Source organism: Cherax quadricarinatus, chromosome 60 (assembly GCF_038502225.1).
Source record: "Cherax quadricarinatus isolate ZL_2023a chromosome 60, ASM3850222v1, whole genome shotgun sequence".
NCBI classification, from domain to species: domain Eukaryota; kingdom Metazoa; phylum Arthropoda; class Malacostraca; order Decapoda; family Parastacidae; genus Cherax; species Cherax quadricarinatus.
In genome coordinates, this window is record NC_091351.1 from 21,279,247 (window position 1) to 21,298,211 (window position 18,965).

Below are 18,965 nucleotides of genomic sequence, written 5' to 3' on the forward strand. Positions count from 1 at the left end.
CTTCTTCACCTCCTCCTTGGTTATATGTACCTCATCCAGCACTTGCTGGTGCACCCCCCTTCTCTGATTTCCTGGAGTCCTACTGGTTTCCAATGTAAATACTTCTTTAAATCTTGTGTTGAGCTCCTGACATACCTCCCGGTCGTTTCTTGTGAATTCCCCATCACCCTTCCTCAGTCTGATTACCTGGTCCTTGACTGTTGTTTTCCTCCTGATGTGGCTGTACAACAGCTTCGGGTCAGTCTTGACTTTCGATGCTATGTTATTTTCGTATTGCCGCTGAGCCTCCCTTCTTATCTGTGGATATTCGTTTCTGGCTCTTCGGCTAATCTCTTTATTTTCCTGAGTTCTCTGTCTTCTGTACCTTTTCCATTCTCTAGTACACCTAGTTTTTGTCTCCCTACACCTTTGGGTGAACCAAGGACTCGTTCTGTTCTTCCCATTATTTCCCTTGGGAGCAAACCTCTCCTCTGCCTCCTTGCATTTTGTTGCCACATAGTCCATCATTTCTTGTACTGGTTTTCCTGTCAGTTCCCTCTCTCACTGAATGTCTTGAAAGAAGTTCCTCAAGCCTGAGTAGTTCCCCATTTTGTAGTTTGGTTTTTCCCACCCTATTCCTGCTGCTCTCTCCACTTGGAGCTCAACTATGTAGTCGAACCACAGAACCACATGATCACTAGCTCCTAGGGGCCTTTCATACATGATATCCTCGATGTCAGAACTACTCAAGGGGAATACAAGGTCCAGTCTTGCTGGTTCATCCTCTCCTCTCTCTCTGGTAGTGTCTCTAACATGTTGATGCATGAGGTTTTCCAGTACCACATCCACCATCTTGGCTCTCCATGTTTCGGGACCCCCATGGGGCTCCAGGTTTTCGCAGTCAATCTCCTTGTGATTGAAATCACCCATAACTAGTAACTTTGCTCCCCCCATGTGTGCTCTCCTGGCCACCTCGGCTAGTGTGTCGACCATTGCTCTGTTGCTCTCATCGTATTCTTCTCTTGGCCTCCTGCAGTTCTGTGGTGGGTTGTACATTACTGCAATTATCACCTTATGTCCCTCAGACTGGATTGTTCCTACTAAGTAGTCCCTTTCGCACGTGCCATCCATTCCTTCCATTTTTTCAAACCCCCACTGGTTTTTAATTAGCAGTGCAACTCCTCCCCCTCTCCTCCCTCTGTCTTTCCTGAGGATTTGATATCCGGATGGAAAGATTGAATCTGTTATTATTCTGGTGAGTTTTGTTTCTGTGAGTGCTATTATGTCTGGGGATGTCTCCTTGATTCTTTCGTGCCACTCTTCATACTTATTTGTTATTCCATCTGCATTTGTATACCACACCTTCAACTTCTTTTCTAAGATTGTGGTCTGGGAGGTGTATTGGGGTTGGGGAAGTGGGAGACCTGATAAGGAACTATGGATGGTTGCTATGGGGGTGGAGTTTGTAATGCAGTGGGTGGGGGCATTGGATGTGGCATGGGTGTTTTGGTTTAGAGTGTTTGGTTGCACTGAGGTTGACCTGGTTGGGAGGCTTCTATAGGAAGTTGTGAGGGAGGCTGTATTTGATCTTCCTGTGTCTCGGATCTCCTGTGTGTCTTCTCCATCCCCTCTCTTTCCTCTTTTCGCCTTTGTACCATCTCTCTCTGTTTCTGCCTTTCTGCTTGTGTTCTGTCACGGTTGAGATACACCTTCCTGTATGCTGGCATGTCCCTTAATCGTGCTTTCTCCTGCAGGATCCTGTTCCGAGTCGATTCTGCCTTGAAGGTCACTTTCGCTGGCCGGGTTCTTTTTTTTACAAACCCCCCTATTCTCCGAAAATTTTCCAGCTGGGTCATGTCGTCTTCTCCTATTGCTTTCATGATGCTTTCAATTGCTTTTTTTCCCCTTGTTTTCTTGCTTCATATGTTTCCCCTTCAACTTCCTGGAGCCCATACACAAAGACTGACCTCACCCTTTCATTCTCCCACTGCATATCCCTGTGTATCCCCTCATTCAATTTGATTTCCTCCATTGCAGCTTTCCTTTCTTCAGTTTCACTAGCTAATGTACTTGGGCTCACGGGCCTGTCATTTTCCCTTATCGGCTTTCCTTGGGCTCTGCTGTGGTCTGTTAGGGCTTCCACATATATCTTAGCTCTTTCATTTACTACAGTCTCCACTGATTGAGCTTCTACATGCAGTTTTGCTCCTTCTTTCCCTACAGTCCCCTTATTTGTGGCTGAGGTAGCAGTCTCTGTTGTCAATCCCAAAATGTTCTTTAGTTCTTTAGGCTGTTTCAGATTTTTCAGTTCCTCTTCTAAACTCTGTATCCTAGCCTCTGCTGCTTTGACTAGCACCTCCCACTTCCTGCTTTCCATATGTGTGTGTGTGTGTGTGTGTGTGTGTGTGTGTGTGTGTGTGTGTGTGTTTGGTCACAACAGGGTAGAATAAAGACTTGTGTGTATGTGGGGTCACGACTAGGTAGGGTTAGTGGTCTGTGTTTCGGCCATGATATTGTAATTCCTGCGCAAAGATCCTGTAGGGCAAGTCGTCCTTCTCACAGCTGACATGTGACTGAGGCCGTAGCCGGGGCTCGGCCTTCCCCAGGGTGCCTTGTGGCGGGAAAGGGAGTGCCTAAGGCATTTAGTGTGTTTGAGAAGTGTAACTACTACGTTAAGCTAATGACTATCTTTATCTTAGCCTAAATATATGTAGCAGTAATGTACAATACAGTACTTGTGAAGGCTTAGTGACTAAGTTATATTCTAGAAATTTAAGTGTCTCTACAGAATTGGCATCTGTCTCAGGCACTGTCCCTTCCCCTTACATGTCCCAACTGGGGGTGAGTATAATGGTTCTGGGGAATCACAAAAATCCCCACAACAACAACATCAGCATGAACAATAACTTCAGCATAACAACTTCAGCATCAACAACCAGATAGCATCATCAATACAGAGATTATGTGAATTTAGGAAAGTGTTCATCATACCTGAGGCATAGTAAGATCTGGTCATCATACCTGGTGTGTGCTAGGTTGTGTTCATCATTCCTGGTATGTGCTAGGTTGTGTTCATCATTCCTGGTGTGTACTAGGTTGTGTTCATCATACCTGAGGCATAGTAAGATCTGGTCATCATACCTGGTGTGTGATAGGTTGTGTTCATCATACCTGAGGCATAGTAAGATCTGGTCATCATACCTGGTGTGTGCTAGGTTGTGTTCATCATTCCTGGTGTGTACTAGGTTGTGTTCATCATACCTGAGGCATAGTAAGATCTGGTCATCATACCTGGTGTGTGATAGGTTGTGTTCATCATACCTGAGGCATAGTAAGATCTGGTCATCATACCTGGTGTGTGCTAGGTTGTGTTCATCATACCTGGTGTGTACTAGGTTGTGTTCATCATACCTGGTGTGTACTAGGCTTTTGTTGATCATACATTATACCTGGTGTGTACTAGCTTGTGTTCATCATACCTGGTGTGTACTAGGCTTTTGTTGATCAGGTCACTTGTTCTATCTAGGCTGGAATATTGCTGCACACTAACAACACCTTTCAAGGCAGGTGAAATTGCTGACCTAGAAAATGTACAGAGAACTTTCACGGCGCGCATAACGGAGATAAAACACCTTAATTACTGGGAGCGCTTGAGGTTCCTGAACCTGTATTCCCTGGAATGCAGGCGGGAGAGATACATGATTATATACACCTGGAAAATCCTAGAGGGACTAGTACCGAACTTGCACACGAAAATCACTCACTACGAAAGCAAAAGACTTGGCAGACGATGCACCATCCCCCCAATGAAAAGCAGGGGTGTCACTAGCACGTTAAGAGACCATACAATAAGTGTCAGGGGCCCGAGACTGTTCAACTGCCTCCCAGCATACATAAGGGGGATTACCAACAGACCCCTGGCAGTCTTCAAGCTGGCACTGGACAAGCACCTAAAGTCGGTTCCTGACCAGCCGGGCTGTGGCTCGTACATTGGTTTGCGTGCAGCCAGCAGCAACAGCCTGGTTGATCAGGCTCTGATCCACCAGGAGGCCTGGTCACAGACCGGGCCGCGGGGGCGTTGACCCCCGGAACTCTCTCCAGGTAAACTCCAGGTAAACATCATACCTGGTGTGTACTAGGTTGTGTTCATCATACCTGGTGTGTACTAGGCTTTTGTTGATCATACATCATACCTGTTGTGTACTAGGTTGTGTTCATGATACCTGGTGTGTACTAGGATGTGTTCATCATACCCGTTGTGTACCAGGATGTGTTCATCATACCTGGTGTGTGCTAGAATGTGTTCATCATACCTGGTGTGTACTGGGTTGTGTTCATTATACCTGGTGTGTGCTAGGATGTGTTCATCATACCTGGTGTGTACTGGGTTGTGTTCATCATACCTGGTGTGTACTAGGATGTGTTCATCATACTTGGTGTCTACTAGGATGTGTTCATCATACCTGAGGCAGAAGATCATTATCAATGAGCAACACCTCGGCATCTTGCAACACTTGAAACATCATACCTGAGGCAGAAGATCATTATCAATGAGCAACACCTCGGCATCTTGCAACACTTGAAACATCATACCTGAGGCAGAAGATCATTATCAATGAGCAACACCTCGGCATCTTGCAACACTTGAAACATCATACCTGAGGCAGAAGATCATTATCAATGAGCAACACCTCGGCATCTTGCAACACTTGAAAGTCGTCTTCGGTCAGACCTCCACGAGTAATTTCCATCTGAGGAACATCTGTTGAAAAGATTTTTTCTCTAGACTTAAAAATAATTTTATGAGTCAAAATAATATAATTATTTTAAGAAGCACTAAAGAAATACACAAAAGTCACTAAAATTAATAAGGTTAGTTATCCAGCTCTTCAAGGAAAGTGATATGTCTTATTGTTATTAAAGGAGCTATTATCTAAATCTGTATGTTACAAAAAACGCGATTCTAAAAGCTTAGAGATCTCCAGTGAATACTAGAAAGTACTGCCCTTCTAGCATCCAGCCTGTTACTGGGTTTTCGTAACAAGTAGTCAGTATCCTTGTCCAATTATCCATTAGAATTAAGTATGAATTATTAGTGCTTCAGGATTACAACTGGTAGGCTACTAACTAGATTTAATAACTTTATTAAAGTTGTCTAGGCGTATATTTTCAAATTAAATTAAATTAATCACAGTAATCAAAATATTAATCACTTCTCTTGTGTACTGTATTATTGTGCTGAAAGCACATATCACATTTATAATTCTTAAGTACCATCTGGTACATTAACATTTAAAAAGATATTATAAATATGTACAAGTAAGTTTGTGTGTATGTGTGTAAGTACTCCAAGTAGTTCACTATGTCTCACGACTCGACTAGACTTAAATAAGTGACTGACAAAGTCCTCAAATAAACTAACTTCTTGACCAACTGGCAGTCAGAACAGTCTGCTTGAACAATAAAAAGAATGCTAAGCCCAATAGCAATAAAACAAGCAACTGCGACACAATCAGGAACAAGGAGATAATATAAAGACAGCTAGTAGGGACCATCAGCAGATCCTCCACAAAAGTCACAAAGCTCCCATACTACTGAATCTAAGTTCAGCATAAGAAAATACCCGACTGTGACAATACACAGATACCAGTACAAATTAGGTCAGAAGCTACAGCTCAGGACCCGAGTTACTCAGAGTGTCTATGCGACACACAACCTCAGTACAACGTCGAAAATCTCTAAGTCTATCCAAAGTTCTGTGAACAGAGTCTCCAGAACTAACAAGAATAATAATGAGACAGAGACGATCTTCCAATAAGAGCCAATAAGGGAGATTTAGGCACTTGTCAGGGATACGTCCAACAACCAAGAGAGTCTAGACCAGACTGAATACTTCAGGCGAGGTGTGGACAACCCCCCTCCTCGATCACGTGATAGCTCTGAGGACAGCTGCAGCTCAGCAACAGAAGCCGGCAGGGAAACGAGCAAAGAGGGATAATTACAGTAGTTAGACAATCAAGACTTGAACTTTGAGCACATAATGTATGTGTTACATCCTACCTAACAACATAACTAAGTCAAATAATAATGTAAAGCAATATTTTCACGATTTAGCTATTAACACAAATATAAGCAATATAAAATTATATGAAAAGGTAATAATTATATACATATACATATATATTCATAATATACATTGCAACCCATTCAGGGGTTGTAACACTGTAGCAATGCTGTTAGTTTCTGAACCAGTTTTCATAACTGGTCATTATTTACACGACCATTAACTAATGAGAGTTCAGCACATATTTAATGACAATTATAAGTAATTATCAAATAAAGATAGGTAAACTTGATATAGAACTGTACACACACACACACACACACACACACTTGTGGAGGAGTCACGCGGTTTGAGCTCGTGTTTTGGTGGTAATTTCTGACTGTGCCGTAAGGAATAGTGTGGGATATAGGTGTGTGCACGCATAAGAGTGCATATAATCACTTAAGCCCCGTAAAAAGGAAATATAAGTGATCACAGAAAAGAAAACAAAGGAAATTAGTGGCTGAGTGTTATTGGGGGCCGTTGGAAGGGTGAACGGTTGTGTCAGGCCTAAATAGTGTTGCCATAATAACGCAGTGGAGTATTTGAAGAATAAGTGCGACTCAAGACCAGGGAGATAAGAGATATGTATAGATGTGTCAGTAAATACAGTGTGTGAGTGAAAAAATTAGAAGAGGTAGAGACTATAGTGCATACAGGAAGTTAGTGGAAAAATTACCGAGAAGCATCAAACTTCAACTTCTGGGAGACAGGACAGACCAGCAACGTTACTGCACTGCCAGCCGCAAGTAATATTCACCTAGTTTGAGTTGCATGGGGTCAATAGTACCTGTCTCTAGCTGGAATTGGGGGTCACTCTCCTCGAGCTATCAGAATTAGAATAAGCAGCATTTACTGGTATATAATAGAATTTAGAGGTAGCGGCATGTAGGCGAAGCCTAGTGTATTTATTTTTGAACGTAATTTTAAATGCATAAGAGTACAGTGGGAACCAAGAGATCGGGTACATATACAATACATATGTAGTACATACGTGGGAAATAAGGACTGTTTACATAAACATATCCACACACACTAGGTGAGAACAACTCTGCTGTTAGGCAATTGAATAGCTGTAGCACACACACACACACACACACACACACACACACACACACACACACACACACACACACAAACACACAAGCGATGTAGTGGAGGCAGGATCCATACATAGCTTTAAGCAGAGGTACGATAAAGCTCACGGCTCAGGGAGAGTGACCTAGTAGCGATCAGTGAAGAGGCGGGGCCAGGAGCTCGGACTCGACCCCCGCAACCTCAACTAGGTGAGTACAATTAAGTGAGTACATATATACAGGATTTCACACCTTCCTGTGAAGTGACACTATAACCCTTCCTTTCCCCCCCCATCTCTCTCCCTCCTCTATCTCTCTCTCTCTCTCTCTCTCTCTCTCTCTCTCTCTCTCTCTCTCTCTCTCTCTCTCTCTCTCTCTCCCTTTCTCTCATCCTCTCTCTCTTCCTCTCACTTTCTCTCTCTTCCTCTCTCTCCCTCTCTCTCTTCCTCTTCTATTCTCTCCCTCTTCCCTTGTCACTCCCCCCCTCTCTCTTACCTTTTCCCTCTCTCTTACTTTCTCCCCCTTTTACCCTTCTTTTCCCCTCCTTCTAGGCTCCCCTTCTCTCTCTCCCTCTCTCTCACTCTCTCCCCCTTTTTCTTTTTTTTCTTTCTCTCTCTCTTTCACACAAAAAAAAAAATGGTTGGGACTCGCAGGAATCAGGGATCAGATGACAATGGTACTGGTAGGGAGGAATGAATGGAGGAACAGTGGAAAAGGATAGAGCAAGAATAGGAGAGAAAATTAGGAGAGCTTTCTAAAAAAATAGAGAAAGAGCTCTCTGTGAAATAGGAAAAGAGGTTGGAGAAGGAGACGAAGAATTGGGAGGCACAAGTCGAAACTGCAGTAGCCAGGGTAAAGGTCCTAGAATTTGAGGTAAACAGGCTGAAGCAAGTCTCAGGGGTAGTAACCAGAGAAGACATACCATACGAAGCTGAGAGGCTGAACAGGAAGGGAGATATGAATTATGCTAAGGTCATATCAGCCTGCAAAGAAGGGCCAGGGAGCGGAAGGGAAGAGCAGATGGGTGCAGATAGAGAGGGAGATAAGTCGAATGCTGAGGCACAACCATGCTACCAAGAGCCAATGGAAAAATCAAGGGAGAAAATGACCACATACAGACAGGAACCAGAGTCACAGAGGGAGAGGCAATGGGAGGAGGAAAGGGCAAAATCAGTGATTATCCATGGGCTTCGGGAGAGAGAGGAAAGGACACACACTGAAAGACGGCAGGAAGAAAGAAAGGAGATTGAGAAAATTATCACGGAAATAGGGGGAGAAGACATGGATGAGATTGTAAATTTTCAGAGAATAGGGGGGTACTTGAAGGGGAGAAACCGACCGATCAAGCTGATTCTCAGGACAGAAGTAGTGCAGAACAGGATCCTCCAAGAGAAACCACGGTTGAAAAGCTTGGAAGAGTACAAGAAGGTGTTCCTAGACAGAGACAGAACATGAACAGAGAGACAGCAGCTGAGGGAGAGGACAAAAAAGCGAAAGGAGCTAGGAAAGGAGACAAGGAAGGAACCAGCAGAGGTCAGTCAGAGCAGAACAGAGCAGCAAGGGCAAGCACACACACAACTATCCTCAGAACCCCACAACATATCACACCATCCCAACACACAATACAATCCATACCCACAGCTTCCACCCAACCCCCAACCATAGAATCCCACAGTATGCTACCAGGTCTCCCACCCTCACAGGCCCCCCAAACCACAGTGTTGGAAAGGAAACTGAAGGTATGGTACACAAACGCTGATGGAATAACAAACAAGTGGGAGGAGTGGCACGAAAGAGTCAAAGAGGCATCACCAGACATTATAGCGATCACAGAAACCAAGCTTACAGGTATGATAACAGATGCCATCTTTCCAGCGGGATACCAGATCCTGAGAAAAGACAGAAGGAACAGGGGGGGTGGAGGAGTGGCATTGCTGATCAAACACCGATGGAATTTTGATGAGCTGGAGAGAGGAGACAGCGGAGAAGAAAGTGATTACATAGCGGGAACGCTTCACTCTGGTGGTCCCAAGGTGATAATTGCAGTGATGTATAACCCACCACAGAACAGCAGGAGGCCAAGGCAAGAGTATGACGAGAGCAATAGAGCGATGGTTGACACACTGGCTGCAGTGGCCAGAAGAGCTCATGCATGCAGGGCAAAGCTCCTGATCATGGGTGACTTTAACCACAAGGAGATCGAATGGGAGAACTTGGAGCCACATGGGGGCCAAGATACATGGAGGACTAAGATGATGGAGGTGGTACTGGAAAACTTCATGTACCAACACGTAAGGGACACTACAAGAGAGAGAGGAGAGGATGAACCAGCAAGACTGGACTTAGTATTCACCTTGAGTAGTGCAGATATTGAGGACATCACATATGAAAGACCCCTTGGGGCCAGCGATCATGTGGTTTTGAGCTTTGAATACACAGTAGAGCTACAAGTGGAGGGGGAAGCAGGAAGGCCAGGACAAATGAAACCAAACTACAGGAAAGGGGACTACACAGGAATGAGGAACTTCCTGAATGAGGTTCAGTGGGACAGAGAACTGGCAGGGAAGCCATTTAATGAGATGATGGAATATGTAGCAACAATGTGCAAGGAGGCTGAGGAGAGGTTTGTACCCAAGGGTAACAGGAATAATGAAAAAGCCAGGATGAGCCCATGGTTCACCCAAAGATGCAAGGAGGCAAAAACCAAGTGTGCTAGGGAATGGAAGAAATATAGAAGGCAAAGGACCCAGGAGAATAAGGAGAGCAGTCGTAGAGCCAGAAACGAATATGCACAGATAAGAAGGGAGGCCCAGCGTCAATATGAAAACGACATAGCAGCAAAAGCCAAATCTGACCCAAAGCTGTTATACAGCCACATCAGGAAGAAAACAACCGTCAAGGACCAGGTAATCAGGCTAAGGAAGGAAGGAGGAGAGACAACAAGAAATGACCGTGAAGTATGTGAGGAACTCAACAAGAGATTCAAAGAAGTGTTAACAGAGGAGACAGAAGGGGCTCCAGAAAGACGGAGAGGTGGGGTACACCACCATGTGCTGGACACAGTACACACAACCGAGGAAGAAGTGAAGAGGCTTCTGAGTGAGCTAGATACCTCAAAGGCAATGGGGCCAGATAACATCTCTCCATGGGTCCTGAGAGAGGGAGCAGAGGCGCTATGTGTACCCCTAACAACAATATTCAATACATCTATCGAAACAGGGAGATTGCCTGAGGCTTGGAAGACAGCAAATGTGGTCCCAATCTTTAAAAAAGGAGACAGACATGAAGCACTAAACTACAGACCAGTGTCACTGACATGTATAGCATGCAAAATCATGGAAAAGATTGTCAGGAGAAGAATGGTGGAACATCTAGAAAGGAATGATCTCATCGCCAGCAGACAACATGGTTTCAGAGACGGGAAATCCTGTGTCACAAACCTACTGGAGTTCTATGATATGGTGACAGCAGTAAGACAAGAGAGAGAGGGGTGGGTGGATTGCATTTTCTTGAACTGCAAGAAGGCGTTTGACACAGTACCACACAAGAGATTAGTGCAAAAACTGGAGGACCAAGCAGGGATAACAGGGAAGGCACTGCAATGGATCAGGGAATACTTGTCAGGAAGACAGCAGCGAGTAATGGTACGTGGTGAGGTGTCAGAGTGGGCACCTGTGACCAGCGGGGTCCCACAGGAGGCCGTCCTAGGATCAGTGCTGTTTCTGGTATTTGTGAACGACATGACGGAAGGAATAAACTCCGAGGTGTCCCTGTTTGCAGATGACGTGAAGTTGATGAGAAGAGTTCATTCGATCGAAGACCAGGCAGAACTACAAAGGGATCTGGATAGGCTGCAGACCTGGTCCAGCAACTGGCTCCTGGAGTTCAATCCCACCAAGTGCAAAGTCATGAAGATTGGGGAAGGGCGAAGAAGACCGCAGACGGAGTACAGTCTAGGGGGCCAGAGACTACAAACATCACTCAAGGAAAAAGATCTTGGGGTGAGTATAACACCAGGCACATCTCCTGAAGCGCACATCAACCAAATAACTGCTGCAGCATATGGGCGCCTGGCAAACCTCAGAACAGCATTCCGACATCTTAATAAGGAATCGTTCAGGACCCTGTACACCGTGTATGTTAGGCCCATATTGGAGTATGCGGCACCAGTTTGGAACCCACACCTAGCCAAGCATGTAAAGAAACTAGAGAAAGTGCAAAGGTTTGCAACAAGACTAGTCCCAGAGTTAAGAGGTATGTCCTATGATGAGAGGTTAAAGGAAATCAACCTGACGACACTGGAGGACAGGAGAGATAGGGGGGACATGATAACGGCTTACAAAATACTGAGAGGAATTGACAAGGTGGACAAAGACAGGATGTTCCAGAGACTGGACACAGCAACACCTGGACACAGTTGGAAGCTGAAGACACAGATGAATCAAAGGGATGTTAGGAAGTATTTCTTCAGCCACAGAGTAGTCAGGAAGTGGAATAGTTTGGGAAGCGATGTAGTGGAGGCAGGATCCATACATAGCTTTAAGCAGAGGTACGATAAAGCTCATGGTTCAGGTAGAGTGACCTAGTAGCGACCAGTGAAGAGGCGGGGCCAGGAGCTTGGACTCGACCCCTGCAACCTCAACTAGGTGAGTACAACTAGGTGAGTACACATACACACACAACTATATCATTACAAAAAAAATTGGGAACCCAGAGGGGAGGTCGAAGACTTAGGGAAACAGAGAAAGATGGGCCTGAAAAGGAAAAATGAGTGGACGAATTATGGAGAAGGATGGAACAAAAGTGGGAAACCAAGCTAGGTAACAGTATTGCAAAAATGGAGAAGAGGATGCAGGCAGATAACAGGAAGTGTGAGCATCGAGCTGGAGCTGCAGAAGCCAGGATACAGAACCTGGCACATGAACTGAAAATGCTGAAGATATAGTGCCTATGAACAGAAGGGACATGGCATCAGGAGCAGGTACACTAACATCTAACAAGAGGCCTGAAGAAAAGGAAGGAACTAAGCCCTATCCGGCCACCGGGAAATGTCGTGGAATGAAAGTGCATGCTGCTGGACAAAGAAGTAGCAGTGAGGGGGGAGGGGAGGGTGCAGGTAGAGAAGGTGATAGACCCCCTGGAGATGTGCAGTCAAGCCACAGGGAGATCCAAGGAATAATAAGGAGGCAATGGCTATGTTTAAATGGGACCCAGAGATGCAGAGGGAAAAGTAATGGCAAGAGGAGAGGGAGAGATAAGTTTTTATTCATGGGCTTCAGGAGACTGAAATGAGGACATAAGATGAAAGACAGTGGAAAGAGAAAAAAGAGATTGAAAATACTATCAAAGAAATGGGAGAGAAGGACATGACTGTGCTGATAAATTTTCAGAGAATAGGGGAATTCTCGAGGGAAAGAAATCGGTCAGTCAGATTGATTTTTAAGCCAGAAATGGTGCCAAACATGATCCTGCAGTAGAAACCATTGCTAAAGGAATCAGCAACACACCAGAGGGTTTACCTAGATTACGACTGAATGAGAAGAGAATGACGGAAACTGAGAGGAGACAAAGATAAAAGAGGTAAGAAAGAGAGACAAGGCTGGTGTCAGTATGGGACAATCGGAGTCGGGAGGAGCAGCAAGTGCAACCACTCACAGAACCACAGAACCTCTCAACCAAACATATTATCATGAAACTAACCACACTCCACACTCACAGCCCCCACCCAACTCTAGCAGTTGATTCTCATAGCACACTGCCAAGTTTCTTGCTCCCCCAACCCCCATAAACCCCACAGAAGACAGTGCTGGAGAGGAAATTGAAGGTATGGTACACCAGCGCTGATAGATTAGCATGTAAATGGGAGGTGTGGCATGAAAAAATCACAGATGCATCACCAGGCATCATAGCTGTCACATAAACCAAGCTTATGGGAATGACGACACATGCAATTTTTCCAACTGTATATAAAAGATCCTGAGGAAAGATAGAGGGAATAGACAGGGTGAAGGAGTTGCATTACTCATCAAAAACCTGTCCGGTTTTGAAGAATTGGAAAGAGGAGAGAGAGGAGAAGCAAGGAACTACATAATAGAAACATTTCAGACTGGAGGTCCCAAGGTGGTGATTGCAGTGATGCATAACCCACCACATAATAGCAGGATGCCAAGACAAGTAATATGAGAAGAGCAACAGAGCAATGGTTGACAAACTGGCTGAGGTGGCCGGAAGGGCCCAAGCAGGCAGGGCAAAAGTACTAGTGCTGAGTGACTTCAATCACAAGGAAATTGATTAAGAAAACCTGGAGCTACACGATGGTCCAGAAACGTGGAGGTCTTACATGATGGAGGTGGTACTGGAAAACCTCATGCATCAACACGTTAGAGACACTACCAAATAGAAGACGACGAATCAGCAGGACTGGACCTAGTATTCACCTCGAGTAGTTCAGACAATGAGGACATCAAAGTTAGTAATCACATGGTCCTGAGCTTCGAATTCGTAGTAGAATTACAAGTAGAGAGGGAAGCCAGTAGAACAGAATGGGAAAAACCAAACTACAAAAGAAGGGACTACACAGACATGAGGAATTTGTGACAACAAAATGTAAGGAAGCAGAGGAGAGGTTCGTATACAAGGGCAACAGAAATAATGGGAAGGCCAGGACGAGCCCTTGGTTCACCTAGAGATGTAGAGAGGCCAAAACTAAGTGCACTACGGAATGGAAAAAATTATAGAAGGCAAAGGAGATTAGTCTAAGAACCAGAAATGAATATGCACAGATTATGAGGGAGACCCAGCGCCAGTATGAAAATGACATACCGGTGAAAGCCATGTCTGATCCCGAAACTGTTGTACAGACAAGACACATCAGGAGGAAAACAACAGTCAAGGACGACGTAATCAGGCTGAGGAAGGTAGGACGGGAGATCAAAAGAAATGACTGAGAAGTGTGTGAAGAGCTTAACGTAAGATTTGAAGAAGTATTTACAGTGGAGACAGAAAAGACTCTACAAAGCTAGAGCGGTGGGATACACCAACAAGAGTTGGACACAATACACACAATCAAAGAGCTGCTAATTAAACTAGGCATCTCAAAGGTGGTGGGTCTGGATAACATCTCTCCATGCATCCCGAGAGAGAGAGAGCAGAGGTGCTATGTGTACCCCTAACAGCAATATTCAACATATCTATCTTTTCGAGGACGACCCGTACCCCGCCTTCCTTCCCCTACAGATTTATATGCTCTCCAAATCTTTCTACTTTGATAAATTCTCTCTAAATGACCAAACCATCTCAACAACTCCTCTTCAGCCCTCCGACTAATACTTTTAGTAACTCCACACCTCATTTTAATTTCCACACTCCGAATTCTCTGCATAATATTTACACCACACATTACCCTTAAACAGGACATCTCCACTGCCTCCTGCCGCCTTCTTGCTGCAGCATTTGCAACCCAAGCTTCACACCCAAATAAGTGTGTTGGTAAAACTATATTTTCGTACATTCCCTTCTTTGCCTCCATGGATAATGTTTTTTGTCTCCACATATACCTCAACACACCACTCACCTTTTTTCTTCATCATTTCTATGGTTAACCTAATCCATCATAACCACATCCACTGACAAGTCAACTCCCAATATCTGAAAACATTTACTTCTCCTATACTCCCTCTCTCCAGTGTGATATCCAATTTTTCTTTATCTAAATCATTTGATACCCTCATCACCTTACTCTTATCGTTGTTCACTCTCAACTTTCTACCTTTACACACCCTCCCAAACTCGTCCACTAATCTTTGCAACTTCTCTTTAGAATCTTCCATAAGCACAGTATCATCAGTAATAAGTAACTGTGTCACTTCCCATTTTGTATTTGATTCCCCATAATTTAATCCCACCCCTCTCCCGAACACCCTAGCATTTACTTCTTTTACAACCCCATCTATAAATATATTAAACAACCATGGTGACATTACACATCCCTGTATAAGACCTACTTTTATTGGGAAGTAGTCTCCCTCTCTTCTACAAAAAATAACCTGAGCCCCACTACCCTCATAAGAACTCTTTACAGCATTTAGTAACTTAATACCTATTCCATATTCTTGCAAAAATCTGCCACAATGCTCCCCTATCCACTCAATCACATACCTTTCCTATATCTGTAAATGCAATGAAAACTTCCCTACCTTTATCTAAATACTGTTCGCATATATCTTCAACGTAAACACTTGATCTACACATCCTCTATCCACTCTAAAGCCTCCTTGCTCAGTTGTAATCCTACTCTCTGTCTTACCTCTAATTCTTTCAATAATAACCCTACCGTACACTTTCCCGGGTATACCCAGTAAACTTACTCCCTTTTAATTTTTGCAATCTCTTTTGTCCCCCTTTCCTTTATATAAAGAGACTATAAATGCTCTCCGCCAATCCCTAGGTACCTTCCCCTCTTTCATACATTTATTAAACAAAAATACCAACCCCTCCAACACTTTATCTCCCCCTGCTTTTAACATTTCTGTCATGATCCCCATGTTTCAGCTGCTTTACCCCCTTTCATTCTACGTAATGCTTGTACACCTCTCGGTGGCCTGGTGGCTAAAGCTCCCGCTTCACACACGGAGGGCCCGGGTTCGATTCCCGGCGGGTGGAAACATTTCGACACGTTTCCTTACATCTGTTGTCCTGTTCACCTAGCAGCAAATAGGTACCTGGGTGTTAGTCGACTGGTGTGGGTCGCATCCTGGGGGACAAGATTAAGGACCACAATGGAAATAAGTTAGACAGTCCTCGATGACGCACTGACTTTCTTGGGTTATCCTGGGTGGCTAACCCTCCGGGGTTAAAAATCCGAACGAAATCTTATCTTATCTTATCTCCCACACTCACATCCTGCTCTTCTTCACTCCTACAAGATGGTATACCTCCCTGGCCAGTACATGAAATTACCGCCTCCCTTTCTTCGTCGACGTTTAAAAGTTTCTCAAAGGATTCCCGCCATCTAGCCAATCTACTAACTTCCTCACTCTGTTTTTAACTGACTTATTCATTCGTTCCCTAGACTTTCTTGTTTATCTCACTCCAGAAATTGTTCATGTTTTCATCAAAATTTATTGACAGTGCCTCTCCCACTCTATCATTCGCTCTCCTTTTGTACTCTCTCACCACTCTCTTCACCTTTCTTTTACTCTCCATATATTCTACTCTTCTTATAACACTTCTGCTTTGTAAAAACCTCTCATAAGCTACCTTTTTCTCTTTTATCACACCCTTTACTTCATCATTCCACCAATCACTCCTCTTTCCTCCTGCACTCACCCTCCTATAACCACAAACTTCTGCCCCACATTCTAATATTGCATTTTTAAAGCTATTCCAACCCTCTCCAACCCCCCCCCTCCACTACTTATACTTAAGGAAGCCCACCTTTCTCCCAATATTTGCATATATCTCACCTTAACTTCCTCCTTCGTTTATACACTTTCACCTCCCCCTTACTTACTGTTGCCATTTTCCTCTTGTTCCATCTACTGAAGCTACAACTAAATAATGATCTGATATATCAGTTGCCCCTCCATGAACATGTACATCCTGGAGCCTACCCATCAACCTTTTATCCACCAATACATAATCTAACAAGCTACTTTCATTACGTGCTGTATCATACCTTGTATACTTATTTATTCTCTTTTTCATAAATTATGTATTACTTATTACCAAACCTCTTTCTACACATAGCTCAATTAAAGGCTCCCCGTTTTATTTACCCTTGGCACCCCAGATTTTCCTAGATTTTCCACAACAGTTTTACCCACTTTAGAACTGAGATCCCCAACCACAAGTACTGTCTCATTTGGTTCCAAACTCCCAACGCACTCACTCAGTATTTCCCAAAATCTCTCTCTCTCCTCTACATTTCTCTCTTCTCCAGTTGCATATATGTTTACTATAACTCACTTTTCACATCCAACTCTTATTTTACTCCACATAATCCTTGAATTTATATATTTATATTCCCTCTTTTCCTGCCATAATTCACCCTTCAACATTGTTGCTACTCCTTCTTCAGCTCTAACTCTATTTAAAACCCATGAACTAATCCCATTTATTTCTCCCCAATGAAACACTCCCACCACCTTCAGCTTTGTTTCACTTAAAGCCAGGACATCCAGCTTCTTCTCATTCATAACATCCATAATCATCTCTTCCTTATCATTAGCACAACATCCACGCACATTCAAACATCCCACTTTGACGATTTTCTTCTTTTTCTTTTAAGTAGGCTATACAGGAAAAGGGGTTACAGTCCATTGCCATCGGCATTTTAGTTAACTTTTACGACACTCATGACTTACAGAAGAAAGATTCTTATTGCACTTCCCCATGGATATGAAAGAAAAGCAATAAGAGCATAAACTATTAAGATAAAATGAGAGAAAACTTAGATGAGTGTGTATACGTAAATGTGTTCATGTATTTGTAGTGTGACTTAAGTGTAAGTAGAAGTAGCAAGACGTACCTGAAATCTTGCATGTTTATGAGACAGAAAAGACACCAGCAATCCTACCATCATGTAAAACAATTACAAGCTTTCGTTTTACACTCACTTGGCAGGACGGAAGTACCTCCCTGGGTGGTTGCTGTCTACCAACATACTACATATATATATTTTTATTTTTTTTTATTATCACACTGGCCGATTCCCACCAAGGCAGGGTGGCCCGAAAAAGAAAAACTCTCACCATCATTCACCCCATCACTGTCTTGCCAGAAGGGTGCTTTACACTACAGTTTTTAAACTGCAACATTAACACCCCTCCTTCAGAGTGCACGCACTGTACTTCCCATCTCCAGGACTCAAGTCCGGCCTGCAGGTTTCCCTGAACCCCTTCATAAATGTTACTTTGCTCACACTCCAACAGCACGTCAAGTATTAAAAACCATTTGTCTCCATTCACTCCTATCAAACACGCTCACGTATGCCTGCTGGAAGTCCAAGCCCCTCGCACACAAAACCTCCTTTACCCCCTCCCTCCAACCTTTCCTAGGCCGACCCCTACCCCGCCTTCCTTCCACTACAGACTGATACACTCTTGAAGTTATTCTGTTTCGCTCCATTCTCTCCACATGTCCGAACCACCTCAACAACCCTTCCTCAGCCCTCTGGACAACAGTTTTGGTAATCCCGCACCTCCTCCTAACTTCCAAACTACGAATTCTCTGTATTATATTCACACCACATATTGCTCTCAGACATGACATCTCCACTGCCTCCAGCCTTCTCCTCGCTGCAACATTCATCACCCATGCTTCACACCCATATAAGAGCGTTGGTAAAACTATACTCTCATACATTCCCCTCTTTGCCTCCAAGGACAAAGTTCTTTGTCTCCACAGACTCCTAAGTGCACCACTCACCCTTTTCCGCTCATCAATTCTATGATTCACCTCATCTTTCATAGACCCATCTGCTGACACGTCCACTCCCAAATATATGAATACATTCACCTCCTCCATACTCTCTCTCTCTCCAATCTGATATCCAATCTTTCATCACCTAATCTTTTTGTTATCCTCATAACCTTACTCTTTCCTGTATTCACTTTCAATTATCTTCTTTTGCACACCCTACCAAATTCATCCACCAATCTCTGCAACTTCTCTTCAGAATCTCCCAAGAGGACAGTGTCATCAGCAAAGAGCAACTGTGACAACTCCCAGTTTATGTGTGATTCTTTATCTTTTAAATCCACGCCTCTTGCCAAGACCCTCGCATTTACTTCTCTTACAACCCCCAT

The 18,965-nt window shown here is 43.9% G+C and overlaps 1 protein-coding gene across 3 annotated transcripts in view; it reads right to left on the minus strand.

Annotated features, from left to right (window-relative positions):
* The window catches only part of LOC128694510 (glyoxylate/hydroxypyruvate reductase A), a 373,487-nt gene that overhangs the window by 243,863 nt on the left and 110,659 nt on the right, over positions 1-18,965 (minus strand). For 2 of the 3 annotated variants that reach the window (XM_070098023.1, XM_070098024.1), the window contains exon 2: positions 4,638-4,741. In XM_070098023.1, the coding sequence (XP_069954124.1) occupies positions 4,638-4,741 (104 nt within the window). Of the gene's footprint in view, positions 1-4,442; positions 4,518-4,637; positions 4,742-18,965 lie in introns of those variants that run through there. The other variant, XM_070098025.1, reaches the window with a different exon arrangement.